The 25570-nt window shown below is 39.7% G+C and overlaps 1 protein-coding gene across 1 annotated transcript in view; it reads right to left on the reverse strand.

Annotated features, from left to right (window-relative positions):
* Positions 1-25570, reverse strand: part of NCKAP5 (NCK associated protein 5) — a 787163-nt gene that overhangs the window by 543942 nt on the left and 217651 nt on the right. Inside the window, exon 3 of the mRNA XM_063085140.1 lies at positions 1757-1830. Coding sequence (XP_062941210.1) covers positions 1757-1830 — 74 coding nt within the window. The remainder of the gene's footprint in view (positions 1-1756; positions 1831-25570) is intronic.

The raw sequence follows: 25570 nt of genomic DNA on the forward strand, positions 1-25570 counted from the left end.
TTATGATTCAATAAATAGTATATGAATCTGATATTATTGGTTTTCATTTTCTTTTCAATGCTACCCATTTTACACTCTCTCCCTGGTAGTTATTCTCACTATTTAAATGTCATTATTGCCCGCTATTGTTATTCAAAGGAGGTTTTTATTAGATTCTCTGACACTATGTATAAGGCTCTGCTTCTTCTACAGTAATAATTCCATTTCTGAAGGAAAATGGAAGTGACTGTACACAAAATTCTGAGCTCTTACTTTATGTTAGATTAAGTCTGTGCCTGAAATGGGATTTTAATTTAATCATATCTGAGAAGACCAAAAGGTTTTTATTAACTACCTCAAAGCAGGAAAGATAGCCTTTTCCATGCAGGTTTTTTGTTGTTTCAAAGAGCCTGTGAAACCATTACTCCTCCACAATGATATGTAAGATGTACTTACTGACCAAATTAAATTCTGAATTTCTTTCAGATGATATTTATCATTTTTTCTGTATTTTTTCCTTGGAAGATGGAGAAAACAAAATATTCTATACAGACAGTTGAAGTAAAACGTTACTTACCAGATATATAGCTTTAAGAATATACTTTTTTAATAGATCAATAAAAAATTAAAAAGGCACACAACCCTATATACATTGTTGTTGATTTTATTAATACCCTGGTCCACACACACAAACCCTATCAAAACTAGGTTATAGTTCTCACAAAACAAATCCAGCAAATATTGCATCTAGTCATATAAAATTAACTGGTGTACATGTTAGTTGCAAACAAACTTTATAGAAATAGAATATTTTCTATTACTGTAACCAGAGATGTTCTCCCACAGGAAAACTAATAAAAGCAGAAAAAATTAAAATATGTGGCACTTTACCCAAGAACTAGAACTCATTAGAGAAAATTAATTGAGGTTATTCTAATTTGTTCCAAGGGTACATGAAGGGGCAACCTGTCCTGGTACACAGCCCAGCAGTAACAGATTTCAATGAAGTTTGGCAAGAAAGCCATGGGGTTAGCAAGTATTTGCCAGCCATTTCTGTGTACAGAGAAAGCACTCTCCTCCATACTGCCAGAAGGTAAAAAAAATCAAGGACTTCAGGGTCTTACTCACCCTTAATGAGCAAAGGTAGTTATATGAAACAATTTCAGTGCAATGTAAGGTATCATATAATTAAGCACTAGCATATTTATTTCAAGAAGAGCTATAGGAATTTAGAAAAAGGAATTCAAATTTTACAGTAGCACCTATAAACCTGACCACACAGACCCTAAAAAGCTAAATAATGACATCACAGCCATCGTTGCCAGTCTTAATTCTTAAAAGGCTCCCTGGGAATAAATGATTGACTTGGGAATATGACTCCTATATTAATCTGTATTTTCAATTTACCTGCACAAATATTCTGATACCTTTTCTTACCTGGTGTCAGAACCCACCATGTAGAACAAAAACTAAATATTGGAAAACTATACAGCAGCATTCTAAAAATATTTTTCTTTGGTATGAAGAGAAGCAGAACTTTGAAGGAGAAATGTTCTACCTTTCAGAGGAAAACTTAATCTTTAAGCAGGCAAGGATCAGAGAATTTGGAATCTAGTTTCCACAACATTACAAGTTTGCCATTGTAAGACTATAGTGTCTTAGAAACAGCAGTTTTTAGCTTGACAAGGACTTAGTACATTCTCTAGTCTAAGTGAAATTTTAGATCAACATTAGAGGCTGCTACCTGAGCAAATAACAGAAAATTAATTTAGCTCACCTCCAGAGACTTCTGTGTTGCTCTTCAAGTTGAGTTAGCAGATGCTCAATGTATTTATTGGAGTCCATGTATTCCTGCACAAAGACAAACAGAACTTCATTGCAATAGTCATCAGAATTCTAAGACTCTCTTCATCTCTACAGGAATATTTTGGACAACATAATCACTAGGTCTCTCCCAGTTCCAGGAGTTTTTATGACTGACAATCATAGCCATTTGGGGATGAATACTATTTTCCCCATATCTTGTGATCATTTTATAAAAAAAGAAAAAAATAATCACTAGAGAACTAGACTTTTACTGAGTTGCCATAAAAATCTTATTCACAGAAAAAAGCCTAAATTTCACGGTCATCTGCACTGGATTCCATGTGTTCTACTGGCCTTATGACAGTCATTTTCTAGCAAAATAAAAAAGAACAGTATCTGAAGACTATATAGAATGCTTTCTACATGCACATCTCATTCTTTGGGCATTTGTGCACATTGAGGGACATGTCCATATTCCTTCAACTCCTGTATACACCAAACAGTACATTGCATTTTGTTTTACTCTTAGAAGATAAATCTTTGGCTTCCAGGAAGACATGAAAGGTAAGTTGCATCTTGCTCGATAGAAATGTGTATGTAAGTTGGTTTCTGTAAATCAAACCATATTTTCAAAAAACATGTCTGAAAAAGGAAGCATTTGTCCCATGAGAATTGTATAGAAAAATCCATAGGTTATGTCTGATTTTTTTAATTTATGATTTCTGAATATGAATTTCATATGTAATAGAGTTTCAATTGCTTACTTGGAACAAATACAGTGTGTGAAATTTTTTATGATACTGTCTCATTCTAAATCTGGGGTTCTTTCCCTTTCTGTTTGAAGATCCAGCCTGCAGGCATCTGCTTCTATATTACGGCTGCCTTCCATGGAATAGTGTGCAATGATTTCAATGTTAAGGCACCCACTAAAGCTACTGTTTTATTTCTGTGAATTTGAAATAAACTGGGAGCTATGCTTAATATTGATTTTTCTTTCTGAAATATAGATTTCTTATTAAATGTTATACATAATATATTGTTTTTATAGGGGGAAAAAAGTCACTATAGTAAGGGAGGCAGAGAGAAACATAGGAATTGATCTAATGTAACGGAAAGGGCCCGTTCCAAGTTTCTGATCCTGGATCTACCCATGTAGTCTTAAGTCTTTTTACCTTTCCAAAGTATTTGTTAGACTAGAGGGTATACTACATCTTTGTCTAGCTAAAAACTGTTCTGATTCTAAGATACTATAATTCTGTTACAGATAATTAGCCAAAAGGTTATGCTTATTGAATAAAGATTTGTTTGCAGGTAAGTACTGAATAATTATTGAAACAAAACTGTCGGGCACATTGAAACCAAAGCAGAAATCTCTGCTACTGCAAGAGGTTGCAACATATGTGGTTATAGTTTTAAGTGTCCTGATCAAGGCTAAAACATGATTTAGAACACTTGACATTCTCAGATACATTCAACCAATAATTTTTTTTAAAGGTGTTGTTCTCAAGTAGAGACCAATGTATAAATCTTAGTCATTCATCCATTCTTCATTCAATTATCATTCAAACATCTATTACCACGTACCGTTCTAAGTGCCATACCGAGAGGGGGAAAGCCACTGCCCTCAAGTACCTTACATTCTGGGGAGGGACACATCAAGATAAATGCCTGAACAGATGAATTTCGGATCAGCTACAAGCTATGAAGGAAATAAACCGGTGATGTTGAAGACTTTAAATGGGGGGAGGGCAGCTACTTCACATAAAGTTATCAAAAGAGGACTCTGAGCAAATGATATTTGAGCTAAGACTTGGAAGAGGAGGTGGTGGCAACCAAATAGAGACATGGAGGCCAGAGCACTGCAGGCAAAGGAAACAGCATATCCAAAACCCCAAAATGTGCTGTTTTAGGAACAGCTATTTAAGGAAGCCAGTGGGGAACTGGGAACAGGATAGTGGGGTATATAGTTTAAAATGAAGTCAGAGAGTAGGTAGGGGCCAAATCACATGCAAGCCCTGGAAAGCCGTTTGGATTAAAACCAATAGATTTGTTATTTTGTTCATTCTGATTAACTCAAGTCAGCAATTGAAACTGAAGGTTATAACAATGACAAATATGATCTTAGGATCAAAGAGACATGTTCAGATCCTGGTTTTTTACTTGCTAGCTATGTGACCTCTGAACAAATCATTTAATCTAAGTTTTGATTTCTCCATCTTTAACAGAGAGATAAATGCTTAACTCATAGTGCTGTTGTAAGGATTAAATAAAATGGTTTAAGTGAGTATATACCATCATGACTGCCAAAAAATAAGCATAGCCTTTTGCAGAGTATTGTATGAGGGTTCTTCAGGAAGTTCGTAGAAAAACAGAATTAAAAGATAATACTAATCTTTCCATGAATTTTTTGAAGACCCCTCATTGATCTCTTCTCAAAATCACTTTACAAGGTGAAGACATCATTCATTTTCTCTTCCTTACCAGACAAGATTTAAGTGTATGGTTCTTAGACTATAGTTGCCAAATATTAGAATAGGCAAGTAGGCAGAGATTAGTAATACAGACTTCCAACCATTAAACATAGTTGTCACTGGACTGTGTTTAAAAGCTATTCAAATAACACTAGCTGCTTCCATTTAAACCAGCTTTACTTAGTTTTCCATAAAAACAACAAACAACTTAAACCACTTACCAGTGGGAAACTAAGGTTATGAATTCTCCATCCCTTTTCAGCCTTATTTTTCTCTATAGCCCTCTTGCTTCTAACAGATTTTACTTGAGTATTGCTATTACCCTCCTCACCACCCCCCAATATAAGGCTAACAGAAATGGATCGAAGGAAAAAGAAATAGAAAGGTTATGTGTACTTTTTGTAAAGTGAAACCATTTTTCCCCTCAAAGAACTTAGGAAGTGCCCTCATACATTTTATCATTTCTGGCCCTTGAATTGGAAAAGTTAGTTACCTAATGAGAAATCTCTATCATTCTGTAAGATTAAGATGGCCAAAACTCCCACAGGGAATAATCCTGTTTGGAGATTTCACCTCCAAGAAAACAATAGAGGGTGGTAGCAATGGGGCTGGCAGTGGTGTACAGTGGAACCATAGTCCCAACAAGGAAAATATGACAGGCGCAGTGGCTGCAAGAATTTTGAGAACAAGTGCATACTGGAAATTATTATACAGAGACTACAATATTTCAAAGTGTCAAAGACACAGGCAGAAAGAAAAGGTCTGGATAGGTCATTTCAGAATTAATAAATTGAAAAAATTAACATGGAACCCAAGAAGAGGTACTGTAGGACAAGAAAAAGAGATCCTCCAACATAGGAAAGGGTGCGACTCTGAAAATAGTTTACAAAAAAATCATTAAAGCATCTTAAAGAGTATTCACATGTTTAGTAATGTCCAGAAAGACTGGTCTCTGACCCAAGTGCAGAAAGCTTCTTTAAAAAGCTTGAGATGAAAAGACAGAAGTAGATTTTAAAAGATAATGAGGTAAGCAGCAAAGATAATAAAATGAAATAAAATAAAAGAACTGGGTGAGCTACGAATTTCAAGGCAACATAAACTGCAATCGTAGAATCAAAGCATGCCTATCCCCATATTGTGGTTTTTATTATGAGGTGGCCCTCCTTACCATAAAGGGTGCTTTAAAGAGTGGACTGTGGATTTTGGCGTATTGGCACTGAACCGGTCACATGCATGGAAGTCTGCTTTTCAGCATCTCATTCTGTGAAATAAATTCCCCAATCCAGGCTAGGTACTTATATAACTCACTAACCCTTCTTCCATTTCTATGGTATAAATCAGTCAGTATATGAATAATTCAGTTAGTGAAGACTAAGCCTGCTGTAATGTAGGAAAACAGAAAAAAAGCCCACCCATATCCACATCTTCCTTGTTGTTAATGTTCAATATTATTATGTCTGAATAATGTCAGCTTGCCAAGCCTCACTTTGTCCAGAACGTACCTCCCCTCTCTCTCAGCACAAAGACTTTATTAAAACTATAGTTGCTACCTTGATGAACATCCTATTCTCCTGGTTTTCCTTATGATTACAAAACCCGTATTAGATATAATAAGTAAGAGTTGACAATAAAAATGCACACACAGTCCTGAGGAGGACAAACTTAATCTGTAACGAAATGAAGCAATAAAGGATAAAGATGAAAATGAACAGAGACGTGATTGACGTAAAGTACAAAAATATAGGTTTGTCTAACAATGATAACGTTTGAGTATTTGATAAGATTTGGAATACAAACAGATAACTTTAAAAAACATTTAAGAGAACAGAAAAGAGAGGACTTGATTATGCACATCAAAAGGGCTCATTACATTCCAGGTAGAGTTAATGAAAAACAATCCATACATTCACTGGCACAAGAGTTTAATACAAATAGTGAAGAGGGGGAAAAAAAAAAAAACAAACACAAGCATCCAAACAGGTTTCCTAACAAGGAGCAAAAAAGGTTGGCTCTTTAGCTTCTGGTCACCCCAAATTCCCTCTGAAATGAGATACATAGACAAACCATAAATATCAGGAGTATTCCCAATCAAGTAGATCTCACATAACAAAGCAACAGAAAGACAATCTCATGTATTCATGAATTCAGAAAATATAGCATCTACTTCTTTATTTAAAACCTTAAAGATACTATGTGTGTATCTGAAACTTAAAGGTGTCGGTGTATATCAAATACCCAAGAGACGAATAAAAACACCAGATATGCATAGAAGCATGTATGTATGCACACAACCAATACCAAAGCAATAAGTAAAAAAAAAAAAAAGAAGGAACTCAATATAAAAGTTTCAAAAGAAATTAGGCCAGCAAAGCAGTTTTCTAAAAAAGTAAATACAATTAGATAAACAAAAATCCCCCAAAGAATATACATTATGTATCTTTGCATTGGCAAAGGGAGGATGAGAGGGAAAGAGAAGTAGATTGATATAGAAACCTCTTTGTACGTAGGGACAGAAATTACTGTTCCATTCCTGACTCAATTTAAAAAGCTTAAATACAAGGGTGTGTTTTGCCTACATATGTACACTTTGGGAAAGGAATATGGTAATACATGTCGTGAAATTTAAAACATCCATGCACCTTTGATCCAGAAATTCCCTGTCTAGAAATCATCCTGAGGAAATTATCAGATTAGAACAAGTGATGTTCAAAATATTTGTGCCAATAGGAAAAAACTGGGTATATCTTAGTTTCCAAAATGATGAGTGTGCTTTATCCATTTGAAGAAATATACAATTCCTTAAAAACCTTTTAAAGGATAGAAAACATTCAGAGCATAATGTTAAGTGAAAGAAGCAGGATGCAAAACTTCATAAGCCCTTTGGACACAGTTTAGAAGGTGTACATAACAGATTAAAAGAAAAGGCAGACGGCATACAGTAATTTAGGTTAATTTTCTTTTGCATACTCTTGAGAGTTAAAATATGATATGCTCACTATACAAATTTAGAAAGTGGCATTTAGAAAAAGACAGCCCCAGAAAATGTCCACAAAGATTTGATTATAAATTTCAGGAAGCTAGGTCTAAAATAGCCCAGTTAAAGAATTTCCTTTATATCATCCTACAGCAAATCTGGTATTTGAAACAATGAACCCCCTTTCTACCTGCACTTGTCAGTGTTCTGATAAAAGTATTTCAAAGTTAGGATTGGTGGGGAGGAGGAACACCAAGTTACACTGAATCATGTGTATAATAAGTTTTCAAATTTTTACAAAGGTACTTCATTGTAAAGACATCTATTCCTTCTGTAGAACTTATGCAGATTAGAATCATTTTGGAGATATTTCGAGAAGTTTGCCTTTAGCTTCTTTTAATGTACACGTTCAGGGCAATTAGTATGACATACTTAAAGCAATTAGGGGTTTATAGATATACTGATCATTGCATATCTGTGTAGCATAAACCCACTTAATGTGAATCTCCTATTGTCTGAAATAGGTCAGTTCTGAGAAAGACCCATTATAAACATCCTAATAAGGTAAAGATGTTATGTATCATTCATTTTAAGTGAAATTTAAAATATAATAGTGTACCAAAGCTTGCAGAGATCCAAAATCCCTCCACATAATCTTCATATTATAATCAGCATAACTTATGGCAGCACTTGTGAAATCCTGCCAGCAATTTTGTGACTACTAATGTTGAATTCCCAATTCACCTTTAGGCAAAGGCACACCAACAAGGAAGCCAGCTGTTCAAGTCAACAGAAATATCATCAGATGCAGAACTTCCACAATTAGGAAATAACTAACTATCATAAGCAATGCTGCCCTCAAAAATTATTTCGTCATCTTAATGAAAAGGTCCATCTGCACGGTAAATGTAAAACACTAGAACTAAAACATACCCACTGTGGGAATTTTACAGACAAGGTAATAGAAAGGTGTCTCATACTTAACTGGCATCTGTACCAACATAAATTCTTCCAAGGAGACATCTTTAAATGTTAAGCACCACAAGCAAATCCATTCGGGAGTCCCAGCTGTAAGCCATTCTCTCTCCCCCAGCCATCTCCAATTCCTCTTTCCCATTCACTCCTTAATCAACTGCGACCTTGCTTCTGAGGCAAACTCTCCAGCGGGACAGCTCCCTTGGAGCCCCTGATGGCCTCCAAGGTGGAATCTCATGATGTTGCTTGGTCCTGATCCTATGACCACCTCCTGCAGCACTTGACAGTTTAAGTCCTACTCCCTTCCTGGTATTCTCTGAAAGCGCCCCATCACTGAGCTCTTACTCTTCATTCTTCCTTCCAGTCCTTTATCAAGGTTAAGGTTTTATTCTAGGTCCTCTTTCACTTCCTACCAGAAATCCGATCAATTACTAAGGTTTCATCTACCACCAATAATCCAGATTTATGCTTGAGGTCCAATCCTGCATATCTGGCTATTTACCAAACAGGTCCCTTTGGAAGTGCCTCAAACTCTCCTAAGCATGTCTTCCTTCATTTTTGTATTCCCAACACCTACCATAGCATTTGGAACATCACAAGCACTCAAAGGTTCATTAAATAAATGAATGAGTGAATTAATCAGCTGGATGTAGTCAGGCTAGTAACAAGAGACTCAGATTACTAGGCTGGTCTGATCTTCCATAACTTTTTAATTTAGAAGGTTATAAAGATCACAGAGACATTAGGTAATTAAGGTATTAGGACAATTTTCTCCTCTGCTGTCACACACTCAACACAACACTTCTGATACCAAACACATGGGGATTTTCCCCTATACCAAACAATTTGGTGCATTACTCATCTATGGCATGTAAGTTGTACAGGCTCTCAAAGATTTCAACACTGTACAAAAGTCAAAGTGTGCTATATCAGATAGAGGGGTAACGTATCATGATGACTAGCAAATCCCACAGAATGAAAACATCTCTTTATACCTGTCATGTATGAAAATTTCATCAATATGAGTTAACGGTGACAAAAATATACAGCACATGTGGCCGCTGAAAAGCTGTGCCTGCTACTTGATATCAAGGCAGCAGACAAATGCAAATCAAACTATGGGTAAAGCTTGGCAGACCTTTACAGTAAAACATATCTCAACTTGCTGGAGGCCACTAAACTGTACCCTATTATATTTTTTTAAGAAGATCTCCTTTCCTCCCCACTCCTGGCTGGACACATGGTTCCTGAGCTGCAGATGGTTTCCCAGCCTCCTGTGCTGCTCAAGTGAACATAAGCAGAAGTGAGTGCAATATGCAGGGCATCCCCAACCAAAAGACAAGCTGCTTGCCCAGTATATGCTCTTGCCCTGGCTCCTGGTTGGAGGCAGTGACAAACTTGGGTCCAAAGACAGTGCCTACATGTTAAGGGTGGCAAAAGCAATTGTTATTATAGCACCTGTCTACCAACCCCAATCTTTCTGCCTTTCTTTGGCCTCTCGCATTAAAAAGTAAATTCTATCTTATTGAAAACACTGAGTTTTGTGCATTACATAATAGCTAGAAGAGAGGCTTTTGAATGTTTTTGCTGCAAAGAAATGATAAATGCATGAGATGATAGCTACATTAACTACCCTGACCCTATTATTATACAACATATATATGTATCAAAACAGATTGTACCACATAAGTATGTACAATTGCAATGTATAAGTTAAAATAAAACATTATTTTGTGTCTGTTGCAGTAGCTTAGCCTATGCTATAAGTAATACGATAAATGTTAGTTGATTCTTTTGAAAGTCAGCATGGCAAACAGTGAAATATTAAGCAGTGAACTTAACATCTCTATATTACTTTGACTTATATAATTCGTAGTCATAGTTTTCCAAAGCACTTTGAAACCCATTCTCATTCTATCCTTGCCAAATCTAAGTCATGGTCACCACTTCAATTCAGAAAACATACAGATTATGGTTACATAATTTGCTTAGTGACAGACAATGACAGACTTAAGTTCTCTTTTACTCAGTTCAGCACATTTCCCACTGCCCAGCAAGAATGCTATTACCACAGCTAACTGCCCTCACAGTGGATCTTACATTGGCGAGATGGAGACTAGCTGCACAATGACTCCTTCACCACCCCCCACAAAGGCCCTCCCCACCCAAATGGGGGGAGATCTGGCTATATGCAAAGCCACAAAATAAATTCGAGAAATAAACTTTCAAGTTTATACTAACTGCATCTGTGTAAGTTCACCTTTGGTTCTACTTTGATTTCCCTGACCTAGTTCAGTGAGGGCGAGGATATATGTTGAGTTGCATCTACACGGTCAGTACTCTATACTAATAAATGAAATGAATCTATGTATGAACACCTTTTAATTATCATAAATTTGACAGAGATGCTCATACTAATATTTACTACTATTCTATTTTGTTAAGTATTGTCTTCATAGCAGTTTGGGAGGTAAGTGTATATTGGCCCAGTGCAGGAATTCATTTAGGTAGAAAAAAATAACTCCACTTAGCCTTTTTCCTGAAGTAGAAATGAAAAATAATTCAATCAGTCCTAGAGTTCTGCAAGTCAGTAACATATCATTTGTCAGCAGGGCAGTGGATTGTATGTATATATAAAAAAAAGTCACTATAAAAGTATAAATGACATGGTTAATAGAGGCTTATTTTAACCTCTATTCTGGCTTTGATGGAGAAACACTGACAGAGCCTTATATCAGTGGAAAGCCTCAGGTCCCCAGCTACTCTACAGGGAGGAATTTGGCCAGGGAAAGTTCAAGGACTAATCCAAATCCTAGTATTACATTAAAACAGCAGAAATTGACTGATGAATTCATTTCTTTTCATATATTTCCTTCCACACAAATATTGGATCACAGAAGGCCACTTTACTCACTAGAAGCATACCACAGCTTACTGAACTTACTATTGTCAGTGCCCTTCAAAACCTGGCCAGTTACATTCTAATTTTATCTCCCAGTATTCCTCAAAGCTGTCCTGAGACTCTGGCAAAGCCAGGCTCCTTGCTTTTCCTGAACAGGCCAAGATGTAAGTTCTTTGCAATCCCAGCACCTAGCACAGGACCTGGAAATAGGTGCCAAGAGGTAAAAGGCACTAGTGTTACCCACTGTTAGATCCTTAAGGCATTTCTAGAGACTAGTGCGCTCGAACCCGGCCATAGCATCACCTGGGAAGGATTGCACATTTGTTTGCACTTACTCATGTTTCCCATTTGTTCATCTGAGTCACCTGAAGGGCTGGTTGATTGTTGGGTCCCCGTCCCAGAGTTTCTGACTCAGTGGTGATGGGATGGAGCCTGAGAATTTGCATATCTAACAAGCTCCCAGGTGACTCTGATGCTGCTGGTCTAGAGATCACTCTGCTTATAATAACAGGGATTAGTTTATAGATTACAATCAACTGTCCTCTTAAAGAGATTAACAATACCAATGTAAATAAGGCCAAATACAGTTATTCTGTGACTATTGGAGTCTTGATTTTGTTCAGGCACTCTTCTAGGACTGGGGAATACAGCCATGAACAGTGTAGACAGAAGTCTCTGGCTTCATGAAGATTGCATTATTTGTGGGGCAGACAGGCTATGAAGGAAGTAGAAGCAAAGGTTCTGTGGAAAAATTAAATAAGAGAAGGGAAGGAAGGGCTGAAGTGGCGGGGTGGGGTTAACAGACTGAGGGAGGAAGGCCACACTGAGAAGACATTTGAGCAAACACCTAGGGGAAAAAAAATGAGGGAACTAACCCACACGACCGGTAGGGGGGGTCATTCTAGGCAGAGAGAGCAAGTACAGAGACTGAGGCGGGAGTGTGCAGGTGTTTTCCAGGAAAGCACGTAGCCCAGTGTGGCCGGAGTGCCACGATGGAGCCGGGGGAGGAATGATCGTACATCCTAGCCCTTGTAAGGATGTTGTCTTTTGTTTCAATGAAGTAAGGAGCAATCGTAGCAGGATGTGATTTGAGTAGTTAATCTCACTTAAATTTTAAAAGCACCCTTCTGGCTGCTGGTGACTGCAGGGGGCAGGAGCAGAGGCAGAGAGACCAGCTGGAGGCTGTCAGAAGGAGATGACAGTCACTTCGACTAGGGATGTCACAGGAGAATCATGAGAAGTTGTTGGATTCAAGCCAAGTTAGATAGGCCCACAAATGTGTGTAAGATGGAATTGAAAACTTGCTCATGGACTCAGTGTAGGAAACAAAGAGAGAATCAAAGATACTTTTTTTTTGGCCTAAGAAATTGGACATTTATGGACAGAGGGAAACTGTGGAGGGAGCATGTTTGGGCGAGGTGTATTGAATCAACTGTTCTCCTCTGGGTTGTTAAGTTTGAGATGTCTGTCACCTAATGGAAGAGTAGCTGTCCATGAGGCTGTAAGTGGTCAGGAATTTAGGATCCAGTGTCTTACAGAGACATGGAGCCATGACACTGAATGAAATTACCTGAGGAAGGAACCATACTAAAGAGGGCCCAGTACTCGGAGGCTGGGAGAAGCAGCCAGTGAGTGGAGAAAAGGCCAGTGAGAGAGGAAGGGAAGACACTAACGTTCTAGGAGAAAGCGTTCTAAGAAGGCAGTGCCAGATACAATCAATGGTCAAGTTAGGCCCCCAAACTGACCAAATTTGCCAACACAGAGGCCATTAGTGGCCTGACAAAAGCTGTGTAAGTGGAGGAGGCTTTCTAAACACCTCACGGAGGGAAGGGATGGAGATAGAGAAAATGTGATGCCGGGGGTAGAGATGACAGGTAGAAACAAGCTTTCCAGAAAATATCATGTGGTTCTTAGAGTTTGATGTGCCTGAGAGGCTATGGAGGCACTTGGGAAAATGGCAGACTCCAGGTCCTACCCCAGAGGTTCAAGTTTGATAAATCTGGGAATAAAGTGGGGCCCAGAAATCTAGGTATAACAAAAACATGGAGGAAGATGCCACCAGTTCTCCCTGGGGCACTTTTGGAGAACAGTCTCCCAAATGGAGGTTTTGGTCACTTGAAGGCCTAATGCAACAAACCAAGCCTTGGCCTGGAACACCTACTATACCTGTTCTATCAAGGTGAGTCAGGGCTGTGGAGTCTCTTGACGTTCAGATATTATAAGGAAACAAGACTATAAACATGAAGATGTTTTAGAAAGATAGTTCTACTCATGTTGAATCCAGGAAGTCTCCTAGGAAAACTCAGGCTGCCTATCCTAGGAAGATGCTTTTTGCCACATGAGAGCCATGAAAATTTTTAAGTTGGGGGTATTTTCCCCCCACATTCATCCTTAAGAGGCTTTTCTCAAGAAATGGGCCATTTCTTTAGGGAGAAGAAATTATGCATATGCACTAACATATAAACCTTACTTGGACTTTATTTTCCAGGCCAGAAAGCACACAAATTCAAGTACGTTGCCTATTAAGATGCATTTCTCACTTGCCGGCACCGACCATAAATCACACTGGAGGAAAGAACAGTGCTCCTGGCGTGAGGCCTTCCAGGGACACACTCTGCTGCCGCTGGGTGAGGACAGGTGGTACCCGGGATTACATCACATTCATGTCTCTATTTTCAAGGTAAAATGTGAAAGAAGTAATGGACTGGATCTGGGGTTTCTTAGCTCTTATTTGGCTACAGGCTGTATTTATAAAGTATTTAAACATGCCCCACTTGTTTTGGGACAAGAAACACTAGCTCCGTCTTATTGCACTTTCTACAACAAAGAAGTGGCGGAATATATGAATTGTGACTGACAACCATGTTTTTTCTCTTACCCTTAAGTCTGTTCTTGGTTTTATCAAGAGATGTATTACAGGAAACCCTAGGTGTCCCCCTGCCACATAACTCAGGAAAGAAAGAATGGAGCCCCTGAAGAGATATGTCATCCTCTGAGCAACCTTCTCAGATCAAATATTCTGCAGGGTATATATGTCCACATACACACAAAGAATAAATCTGTATCGGTGCAAAATATGAAAGGGAACCAAAAGTCATGAAGAATTCTGAAAGTCAGAAAGAAGCCTGGATCTGGTTGACAAAAGCTGCAAAACCACCACCCAAAACATTCCCAAAATCAAATTACCATGAAGATAAGGGCTGAACCAGAAAAACTACAAGCTCACACTGAACATAAAAAGAGCAGGAGGGACCTCTTGGGCAAGAGTGTGATTAGTTTAAATGTGGTATTCTTTTGCCGTCCCCCTCCCCCCACACACTAAAGAGCAATATTAGGAGAGTTTGAACTCAGGGTGAAAACACGACTGTCCCCTCCTGAGGATTAATTTCATCCTGGGAGGCAGGGCCACGAGGCTGGCTGGGCTTTGGCATTGAAGCTGGGCCCGCCCCTTAAAAATTAGATGGGAAATTCCATAGTCCCCAAGTCCCTGGCCTTCAGTTAATATGTAATGTACTAGCTAGATGATTGCAATGATTGTAGCGATTGTACTTAAAAGCATAAAAGTAGTTACATGCAAAGGTCAGAAAGTTTCATCAGGCATAAAGTAACAATAACTGTAAATCAGAGTCAGAGTCATAAGACTTTGCATCCCCTTTTTGGTGTGTGTGCTGGGGTATAGGTAATATCACTGATGTACTTCTGAGTTGTTTTCTAGAAACCTAGACCTCCCCCAAAGGAGACTCATTACTACCCGCTGACCACTGGAACGTAGTCCCCAGACTGAGCAGAAGATTCTAAGAACAACTTGTTCGTTGCACCACTGGCCCTAAGCACTGTCCACAAGCTGATCATACACCAGGACCCTTACTTATGATTTTATCCTATGTATGCCTTTATCAGATAACCGGGGAGCTCAGGTTTTTAGTGTGAGCTACCCATCATCCTTGCCTGGCACTTTGCAATAAAACACCTATCTTTCCATCACTGCAATCCTGGTGTCCGTGTACTAGCTTCACTGTGCATGGGTAAGCAAATCCTGGCTTGGTCTCATTCAGTAACAGGGTTGGGCTCTGCGGATATGGAGGGTGGGGAAGTGAGTGAAGTGGGGGCTAAGAAAGAAGCACAGCAGAGACGAGTTCAGTGGCACCTCTGCAGCAGACACTGCAGGTCTGTTAATAGAACCTGCTCTTCAGTCAGGGCTGTATCCTAGAGGGCTTCTAATGTCATGTGCACAACCCTATGCCCTTCCTCAGCTGTGGCAACCTTAGTGCTGAAAACACTTGAACTTGTCCAGCAGCCTCCACCAAGAGTCCAACTCTCCAGGTATAACAGGCATGGGAGCACAGCAGGACATACCTGGCTGCCCTCTTTATTTTCAGATCTTTAAATCTGACCACGAAAATGCCAAGAAGGAAATAAAGGCGGCAGGGGGTAAGCGTGGGGACCCTCTTTTGGCAGCAGGTCTCTGCCTCTGAAGAAGATCCCATCGGGGGCTCTGTACTCTTCACCGGGCAGCCGCTCTGTCTAGTTTGCAGTCGTGGCCAGCTCTGTCAAGGAAGAACACGGAAAAAGGCCACAGTGGAGAAACAGGCACTTCAACTTGGCCTCCAGAGACTACACTTGTGCCTTAGTTGACTAGATAATATCAGGATACAACTTCCAGAAGAATGAACTGCCAATTATATGGGGAGTATTTACTATGGTTTTTAGAAGATGGAGGGAAAGGACTCCTGAAGAAGATACCCGATAAAAGTCAAAGCAGGAGCAAACACTTCCTCCCCCAACCCAAGAGATTAAGTTAAATATACAGTCTCTTTACTGGCATCTTCCACCTTCAACTTTTAGTTTATGTGGAGTAAGTAATTTAAGATTATCGTCAAAAGTGCCCCTAATGGGGCCGAGCCCATGGCGCACTCGGGAGAGTGCGGTGCTGGGAGCACGGCGACGCTCCCGCTGCGGGTTTGGATCCTATATAGGAATGGCTGGTGCACTCACTGGCTGAGTGCCGGTCACAAAAAAGACAAAAAAAAAAAAAAAAAAAAGTGCCCCTAATGTCTCGTGATATAAAATGATTACCACTCCTGATTAAAAAGTGCTTTTATTGGTGGCAACCTGGAGGGCTGGCACAACCAGAAGTAGATAGCAGTGTTCTCTTGTTTGAAAAGTAATGAGAAAACCATTTTGCTCTGACAGTGGAGAGGCTCTTTCTGATTTAGGAGAAAAGAGGTCTCTTCCCTTAAAGGACCAAATTAAATCGTGATGGAATATGATTACAGGAGTCTTTGAACTTTTCTGTGGAAAAATTCAAGAGAAACAGCAACTATTAATTAAGAAAGACCTTGTGCCAGAGCCCCTGTCTCTGAAGAGCAGCGACTCATCCATCCCGTCACCTGATGGCCTGCTCACATCCTCCTCTGGGTTCTGCCAGGTCTGACCAAAATGGCACACTTAGCCTCAGCTAAATACTTACTTCAAAAAAACACATTCTTCTGAGAATCAGGACCTAATTTGATGGCATTCCCAGTGTGGTCGCCTGACAGGCATCATTAGCATCACCTGCAAACTTGCTAGAGATGCAAACTCATTGACCTTTCCCAAACCCACTGAATTCCGGGGTGGAGGGGCCCAACGATGTTATTAAGCAAGCCCTCCAAGTGATTCAGATCCCACCAAACCTTGAGAAGGACTGTGCAATAAATGATCATAAACTAACCCACTGTCATAACATTCACCCCCTGTGCTCAAGCCGCCCCCCTCCATTTTCAAGATTATTCCTTTGAGGTTATAGTTAGTTTCTTGAATTGCCATCAGCACTGATTAACAATTCAAGGTTTCTTTTTAAAATCTCAATTTTGATAGTAGGGAACTGGAGAATCAGTCCTTGCATCAGGTGAAAAATCCATGCTTAATTAAAATGCAAAACCAGCAATAGCTGCTCTGCTGGGAAGCCAAGTTTTGTACTTAATGACGTAGGTGCCATCTTAAAGATCAGCATGAGAGCAGTACCCATGACAAGTATGATGCAGGTGCACTGGGTTTTTGTTTTGTTTTTTAAAGGATCCCCGTCAAAGCCCTAATCAGCTAAAACCGTTCAATGATTGGACTTTGTACATTTGGGATCTGAAAATACACCTGGGCTCATGTAATTCCTTTGTAGGAGGCCAATCACCCAAGACAGGAACTCCACTTTTAAATATACATATTTGAAGGTACCAATGCAGACAGTTCACTTACCAGTGGATAGTAATTTAACTATCCTACATTCTTATTTGATGAAAACCAGCCACTCAGATAAGGCAGATGTGTTAAATCAATTTAGGAAGGCAATTTGCTATGATGAGGTTGTTAACGAGTCAAAAAGAACATCAGGAGATTTATGCAAATATTTTTGGGAATTTGTTCTGAGTATGCAAATGCCACATAATTAGTTCTCATGCTTTTCATGCAAAATTAAATTTGCTGTAATAGCGAATCATAGTCAAGAATAAGGCTAGTTAACATGAAAAGAACCTTCATTTTTATGACTGAAAGGCTGCAAATTGAGGGTGAACCGCAGGTGAATCTAATTTCAGCCTTTGGTACTGTTATTAATTTGGGTCAAACAAAACCAACTACAACAAGAGGCAGGCAGGCTCCTGACTCTGGAAGGCACCTATATGTATGCAAGAATCTCAAGCAGAAGGAACCCAGTGTCCTGCTGTTTGGACTAGGCAGTTTCAGCTGTCATTAACCAGGTAGTTTTTCAGCCTTTAGTTATTTTGGAAGGACTCGATTCTATCAGTTAACATTTGCCAGCATAACAAACCAAACATCCGTTATGCCATATCTCTAAAGTCTAATTACTGTTCAGTCCCTGGCTGGCCAAGGCTGACAGACTGAAGAGAATTTGGACTTCCAGCATGTTCGCTCTCCCTGAATCACTCTGTAAACATCCCCACTAGCAGGTGGGCTATCTGGACCTCTTCTTGCTGGCAAAGTTCTGTGTCTGCTATACCCACCTGAAAATATGGGAATTAGGCCCTAAATGCCTGCTGGCCACTTCAGCTGTTTCCGGTACTGAGACATTTCTGGGGTATGAAACTTCCAGTGCTAATACTGGAGAAGGCCTGGGCAAAGCAGACCCAGAGTTGGTCACTCTACCACAGTCACTTTCCACCATGAGCCCCAGCTTGTTTGCCCATCTCTCATCACTGGACTTCAGTTTTTCTAAATATCCTCCAAATTGCTCACTGGTAATAGGCTGAGCTCTAAACCCTAGTGCTACTGACTATCCCCAGCACCAGGGGTTGCTTCTGATCCTCCACTACATACTAAAGAAGTGGATGCTACTTCCAGCAAGCCCAATCAGTGACCAAGGTCTTACTTTATCCCAGGTGGACTGCTCTGGAATAAAGGGGTTACCATCTGCCTGAGGACTCACTGTCAGAGGACTCTTGCTGTCATCCCCCTCAGACTGGAGCCCCAAAGATATGAGTTTGCATCATAGTCATGCCGCACCCCCCAATCCCCCGCCCATATGGTGATTAGAACTCAATTCCTGCTCAGTGCTCTTCAGAAGAACTCCCTCAACCAAGTTAGACTCAGTTATATTCATTTACATCTACTCCACGTTAGTTCACCATTGATATCTCAGCAATATCAGAATATCATTGATATTTCAATAATAAAATTGAAAATACCCTGCAGTCTACTTTAGAAATGAATGGTGTAGTTTTTGAACATGAGATGTCTTTTCTCAGAAGATCACAAAGCACTGGACAAAATACTGTTGCTCTAGAATCTAGAGTTGTCAAGCACTTTGACATATTAATATTTAGTATAGAATGACAAAACCAGGTTTTAGTAGCATATTTAGCAAAATGAGGAACCCAAATCCATGCTAAAGCTAAGAGGAAACTTCAGTATTTGAATGCCACATCCACCCCTCAGATTAAAAAGACAACATGGTAGAAATGTTTTATAAAATAGAGAATGGAAATGAATGACGAAAGGGCCATGTCTGCCTGGCTGCCCCTACAAGGTGACATCTAGCTTCCCGTTGAAGCTGGCTTTTAAAAATACCTGGCTTCTATCAACAGCTCAGTCACCTTGTTCTTGCTATAACCCCAAGCTTGATAAGTATTCCCCAGACACACAATCAATGCGTTTAACCCTTTTCTTCTCAAAGTGCAAAACAAAAATAGGACAGCCAGATCAACTCCCAGTTCTAAAACAATACAATTTAAGTCACTCCTATTTGTTACTGCTGCCCATACCATGCCTTGTCTTAGCCCATTATTAAGTCTAGTAAGGAAAAACTTAGTTCATCCAACTTAGTCTACACAAAAAATTATGTTGCTATAAAATTTTCAGCAATGCTTATTCTGTTTTATGGAATAAATGCCTGATTCTAGAATTGCAGTTACGCCAACAGAGACCTTTAAAACAATTAAAATTGCATATTTCTAGTTGTTATGCATTTAAAACTTTATCTTATGATAAGTCATTTTGTGAAGTGATTATCATCCTGTAATTCATTTTTGTAAATCCATTTTATATATAAAAAGGTTTGCTTAGCAGAAAGTCAATAGATACGATTAAATAGGCATAGTCCTTCTAATCTGTAAAAACACCAGTAGTTAAGTCGACAAATATTTTAGTATCCACTATGCAAATATTGTTCTGCTAAAGACATCACCATCAGCCTTCGGGAATAGGACAAAATATAGATGTAGGATAGTTACATATAAATTACGCAAACATTTTACAACAAAAGGGTATCATTCTATCCGTGATTGAGATCCAAAGACAGGTAAAAATCAAGGCTTAAGATTGAGCTTATGAAAAATAATTTGTAAGCTATATTTTACATAATACTTTATTTTCAATGCTCTGTCAAGATCTATTTAATTATCTTTTACAGCATACCAATAAAACACATACTTCTATTTCCATCTTACTGATGAGAAACCTGAGCTCCTAGAGTTCAAGGAACAATATTTGAGTAGACGATCACAAACAAAATGTTACATGAAATCATCAATAATAGAAGTTGAAAAATTAGATTCCTTTCCAGTAGTTTTCACTGCCAGTACAGAATACTGTCCTAAAATTGCATTTGAGAATCTGTCCTGGGGTCAAATCAAACCCCAGGACACATATAAGCTATATGAGCCTCAACTTCCTTGGGTCTATGTCCTTATTTATAAAATGAGGAGGTGGAGTCAGATCAGTGGTTAGCAAAGCAGTTCACACCAGAATCACCTGGACAGCTTGTTAAAACAGATCGTTGGGCTGTACCCTAGAGTATCTGATTCAGTACATCTGGCGGGGGGGGGGGGGGGGGGGGGGGGGGGGGGGGGGGGGGGGGAGCAGAACCTAAGAATTTGCATTTCTAATGAGTTCCCAGGTGATGCTGATGTTGACATTGCTGGTCCAGGGACCCAATTTGGGAACCACTATGATGTCGGGTAGGGTCAGTGGGGCCTGATAGTCAGCCTTAATCCACCCAGCCCTCACCAGGTTCTCGACTCTGCCACAGGAAAGAATTCAAGGGCATAGTCACAGTAGAAAATGAGAACAAGTTTAATATAAAGGGTAAGAAATACAGATTCCAAAGAGAGTGTGGCATGCATCAGAGACTGAGCAGGGCCCACACCACGCTTAACACAAAAGTAAGCAGTACAGACATCAAATCTAACACAAAAGCAAGAAACACATACCTAAAGTTCATTACAGAGTGCAGGCTGGCTCAAGAGTGAGCAGCTCTTGCTGAAAGTAAGTTTGATACAAAGTATACACACCTCAGCCAGCAATGTGCAGGATGCCTCCGGGAAAGTAAGCAACAACCTCGCCTTCTGCTGGGATTTGGCTTTTATAGCTTCTCTATCTAATGAATATTTAGTTAAGGTGGTGGCTCCCAGTCATGTAAAATTTCATCTTGCACATGCTCAGTCTGTCTCTTCCTGGAGCATACTCATTGGTCAGACCCTATCACATGCACCAGGCATATTCAAGAATATTCTGTGCTCTCTATTGAACATGCTCAGCCACCAGATTTGCATAAGCCAGCCCTCTGTCGTCATTTTCCCCGTGATGGTGTTGAAAATAGGTCTAACTTGCAATGTAACTTGCAACAATAACTTTCCTCCAAGGGAGAGCCCAGAGAAGGGGACGGACCTGAGACCTCAGGAAGTGGCTGAAAACCCAGAGGCATGTCCTGAAACCCAAGGCCAGGGAAACTGAGCACCTGCTATATCAACAGAACTGGGTTATTGTTAAGACTGCTAAGATTTTTAGTATGGAAAGAAAGACCTAATGTTCATAGCATCTGGACCACTGCAAGTGTCTATTCATTTATCCATTCATCTGTCCTTCCATCTATTCATTTAACAAACAACTGTTGAACTTTTATTACAAGTGTTTTCAGTAGTCCGCAGTTCAGTAAAAAGTAAAGAAAATGACTTAATAAATAAGATAATTTATATAACTTACAGGTATCTGACAATTCTCTTCAACTCCATTTTTGTGATCGTGTGAAACAAGGAAAAATCAATTAGTTCAGAAAAAGCATGGAAAAATTATTAACATAGTGCTTAGCACAAAGGAAGAACTCAGCACACAGCTACATGAATCATTAAAATATAGACAGTCCATGGATCATATCTTACTTTCACTCCTTGAATTTTTATTACAGCTGCCAGCATCTCTCCTATTTCAGTATTTTGGAGTTGTCCTCCTTATCCTTTGTTGGAGAAAATTATGAAATCAGCAAGGGTTGGGTCAAGATTATGCCGAGGAAGGGATATGTTGGGTTAAAGAGAAGGAGAGGATGATTATACATAAACAATCCAACTGATTTCTAGGAGGATGTCACCCCATTAAAAACAAAATCCCTGCTCTTCAGTATTTACCAGCTCTCATTAAGTGCCAACCATGCCTCAAGGCACACATTTCTCTTGTGCCATCTTACTCCTTGGCATATGGTTGGGGCAGGAGGTGAGGGGCAATGTTGGCAGCAAAGTAAATGGACAGAACCAGCCTAATTGTCTGTAGAATATGACAGAAAGGTAAATTAAACTTAATCACTGTCCCAAACCGTGCTTTTAAAGGGCTGACTGAGGCTCTGTGGACATGTGATAATCAATCAGTCAGTCCCTACAAGACCCAAGCCTTTGGCTGAGTTCCGCTTCTCAGTGTGAGAAGTGTTTATCCCACTCAGCATCTGGCATCAGCAATTTGAAATTATGCCCCCAAACACTCCCTAAAACACCCCCAGGAGATGGCACAAAGTCACCCTAGTCGTGTGAGATGCATCCTGAGCTCTAGACAGAAATCTTGATTTCCACGTTTGGCTTCTAAAAATACCTGCCCTCATGTATATCTTGTGACCCCCTGCAAGGTTTCCAGACTACAACCAAAGTTTGAAATTAAAATTCTAAGAAGGCTGGAGTGCATGAAATTTAACTTACCTATCTCTGTAGAAACAAAAATTGGATGAGGAGCAAACCAAGCCTCATGTGCAAACAGATTAATTCCACCTCCGGGGATAGCTCAAGGGAATAATAAAGAGACATTCTCCTTCAAGAGGGCAGAAGGCCTGAGTGACATTTAGGTCTCTCAGGCTTATTTTGCGACAGCAAAACTGACTCACTCATTTTTAAATATTTACTTGGAATTATACAAAAAGTATTTTAAAGGATTTTTTTTTTTTTTTTTTTTTTTCAGAAATAGGAAAGTCTGTTTCACAGCTGGCTGAGTCAGACTGAACAGGCAGAAAAACTTCTGGAAAATTTCAGCCTTTCTGTAGCTTCCACTCTTGTGCTGCTAGGAGATCTGCTTCTGACACCAACGTAGGTTGTGAGGCCCAAAGAGAAATTCCCAAAATTTCTTCTAAAATTTTCACTGGAGTGTCACAAAGAAGGCCGGATTTTAGCCAAGTAAAAAGAATCTGTTGCAAAATCACACTGCATCAGTTGTAATCAAGTAAGAGAAGAAGAAAAATACATATTTTAAAGCACATACTATATGTCAGGCACTTTCAAAATTCATTTATTTAATTATTCACTCAACAAACTCTGCTGAGCAGCTCTTATAGGTAGTGCTAGAAGCTACTGGATATAACGGTGACAAAAATAAAGTCCACTTTCGATCATTGACATAGTCAATCTTCACAACTACCTGGGAGGGAGAGATGCAGGCACTGTCATCTGACTTTATAAATGTGGAACTATAACTTTAACAGGTTAAGCCACTTTCCCAACTGTACACAGATGGTGAGAGAGGGAGCCAGAGAAATTTGAACCAGGACTTTGTGTCTCCAAAGTGTATGTTCCAACCTTTGGAGAAGGATAGATCTGAATATAAAGTAAGAAGAAAATTAGACTACTACAACTTGTGGAAATAGCATTTATATATTCCCCTGGGTTTCTACATAGGTTTGAAAATAAGGTATTCTTCTAGCACAAACTGGCTTTCCTTCTTAGGACAAGGGCTTTGAGATGATGTTTCCTGAGGGATGTTCATGTACTATAACTCATTTCAGACCTAGCCTTCCCTAAGCACCTGCATGCCTGGTTTCTATAGTACTGCTCTTTCCTGCTTTAAGGGGTGTTAACATTGCTCAAAGTTATTGGTGGGTATACGCACTGGACATCTGTTATTCTGGAGTACATCAGGCTCCCTTCTTTGGGACAATCATTCCTCCCCTGCTCTGTGACACTATGCTCCTAGGCCACTTAGCACATCACATTCACCTGAAGATGTCAGTTGGTTCAGTGATAAGCACTGGAGCCACTCGGAGCCAACGAAGCTTTGTTGGGACTAACTTCTGATGGGCATCTTCCCAGTGAGCCTCAGCCTGCCCGTTTCAGCATTTGGTGTAGCTATTGCTACAACCTGGGCCCATCATACGTTGCCTGTTGGCTACTTTCCCCTCTTAAAAGTGCCTGAAATGTTCACTTTTACCTGATTTCATCAATACAGAAACTGATGATGGTGTGTGCTAGGGTAGGTAGAAGTGAAACCATCCAAATGAATGGATGTCACTTGTAGACCCAGTAATGATGCTGCCCGTCAGCAATTACAATTCATTCATAAAACCAAGAAGCTCTCTTATCTAACTCATTCTGGACAGTTGACCACTTTAGGATTGAATTGCTAAGCATTTCTGGGAGAGGAACAGCAACTACTCAGGATATCCTTGACTGAAAAAGAACAAAGCTGGTAAATGGAGCTGGTAAATTGGGGACAATAAGGGCAGGTGTCCTGAAACTGCAGGTAACAGCTGCACCTTCTCTTGGAGACATTTTCCAGCACCTCATTTGAAACACTTTACAGAAACCTGAAATTCTGGACATTATGGTTATTAATATGAAGACTGATCTCATTCCATGCCACCATCTCTACTGACCTCTTCCCCATTTCTAACGACCTGTCTGTGAGAGCCATGACATCACCCACAGAGTGGGATTTAATGAAGACTCATCCCTCATTCCTGCCTAAAGTCACCTGGACCCTGGCTGCTCAAAGTGGAGTACATATACCAGAAACATCAGCATCTCCTGGGTGCTTGTTGGAAATTCAGACTCTCAGGTTCCACCTCAGACTTATTAAATAAGAATCTGTTCGAGAATCGGCTTCTAACAAACTCCCAATGATGCATCTGCTGTTGGCCTGAGAACCGCATTGTGAGTAGCAAGGGTTTAGACTTCAGTGTTTCCTAACCCTATTGATGATAAAGTGCACCTGGAATGCCTATTTCTGAGCACAACCTTAACCCCTTGAATCAGAATGTCCAGAAAAGGGACTTGCGTATTTATAGGCAACCCAAGTGATTTGTAAGGAGAGGCAAAAATGGGAAACACTGGGAATCTAATGTAGAGTTCCGGACCACACTCTCAGCTGCCTGCTCTTATCTTGCCTGAATTTGTTGCTTAACAGATGAAAACACACTACTGCTCCCATTATGGCTATTTCTTTTTCCCTTTTCTTCCTCCAAAGACTTGCTACCAAATGCTGTGTCTTCAGCATCTGGTGTTGTTTTTTACTTTCTCTTTTTGTAGTTAGGTAAGGAAGGACCTTAGAAGGCAATGCTATTTAATGTTTTTAGTGTTTTAAAGACAAAATATAGATTCTCGGCCCTGGTTGTTCTGCAGGTTGTAGCCCTCGTATACTGATTGGTATGAGCAAATAATTTTTTTCTGAGGACTGTCAACATGCAAGAAGAGTGTTAGTCATGGAAGATATGAATAGAAATGATAACCCTTTCATCTAGGGTCTAGGAAAACAGCACTTGTTAAGGTTTTCTATATTTTCTAAAAACTGGTAAATATATTTGTTGCCTAAAATTCTTAGGGCCTTTGGAAAGTGCTTAAATATTTCCCCTTCCTTAGCCTTGGATTCTTCATTAGACAATAGGGATATTAATACCTGAAGGGCTCCTCCTGTGAGGACTAAAAGTGAACGTGTACACCAGTGCTTCTC

Source organism: Cynocephalus volans, chromosome 1 (genome assembly GCF_027409185.1).
Source record: "Cynocephalus volans isolate mCynVol1 chromosome 1, mCynVol1.pri, whole genome shotgun sequence".
Classification (NCBI taxonomy): domain Eukaryota; kingdom Metazoa; phylum Chordata; class Mammalia; order Dermoptera; family Cynocephalidae; genus Cynocephalus; species Cynocephalus volans.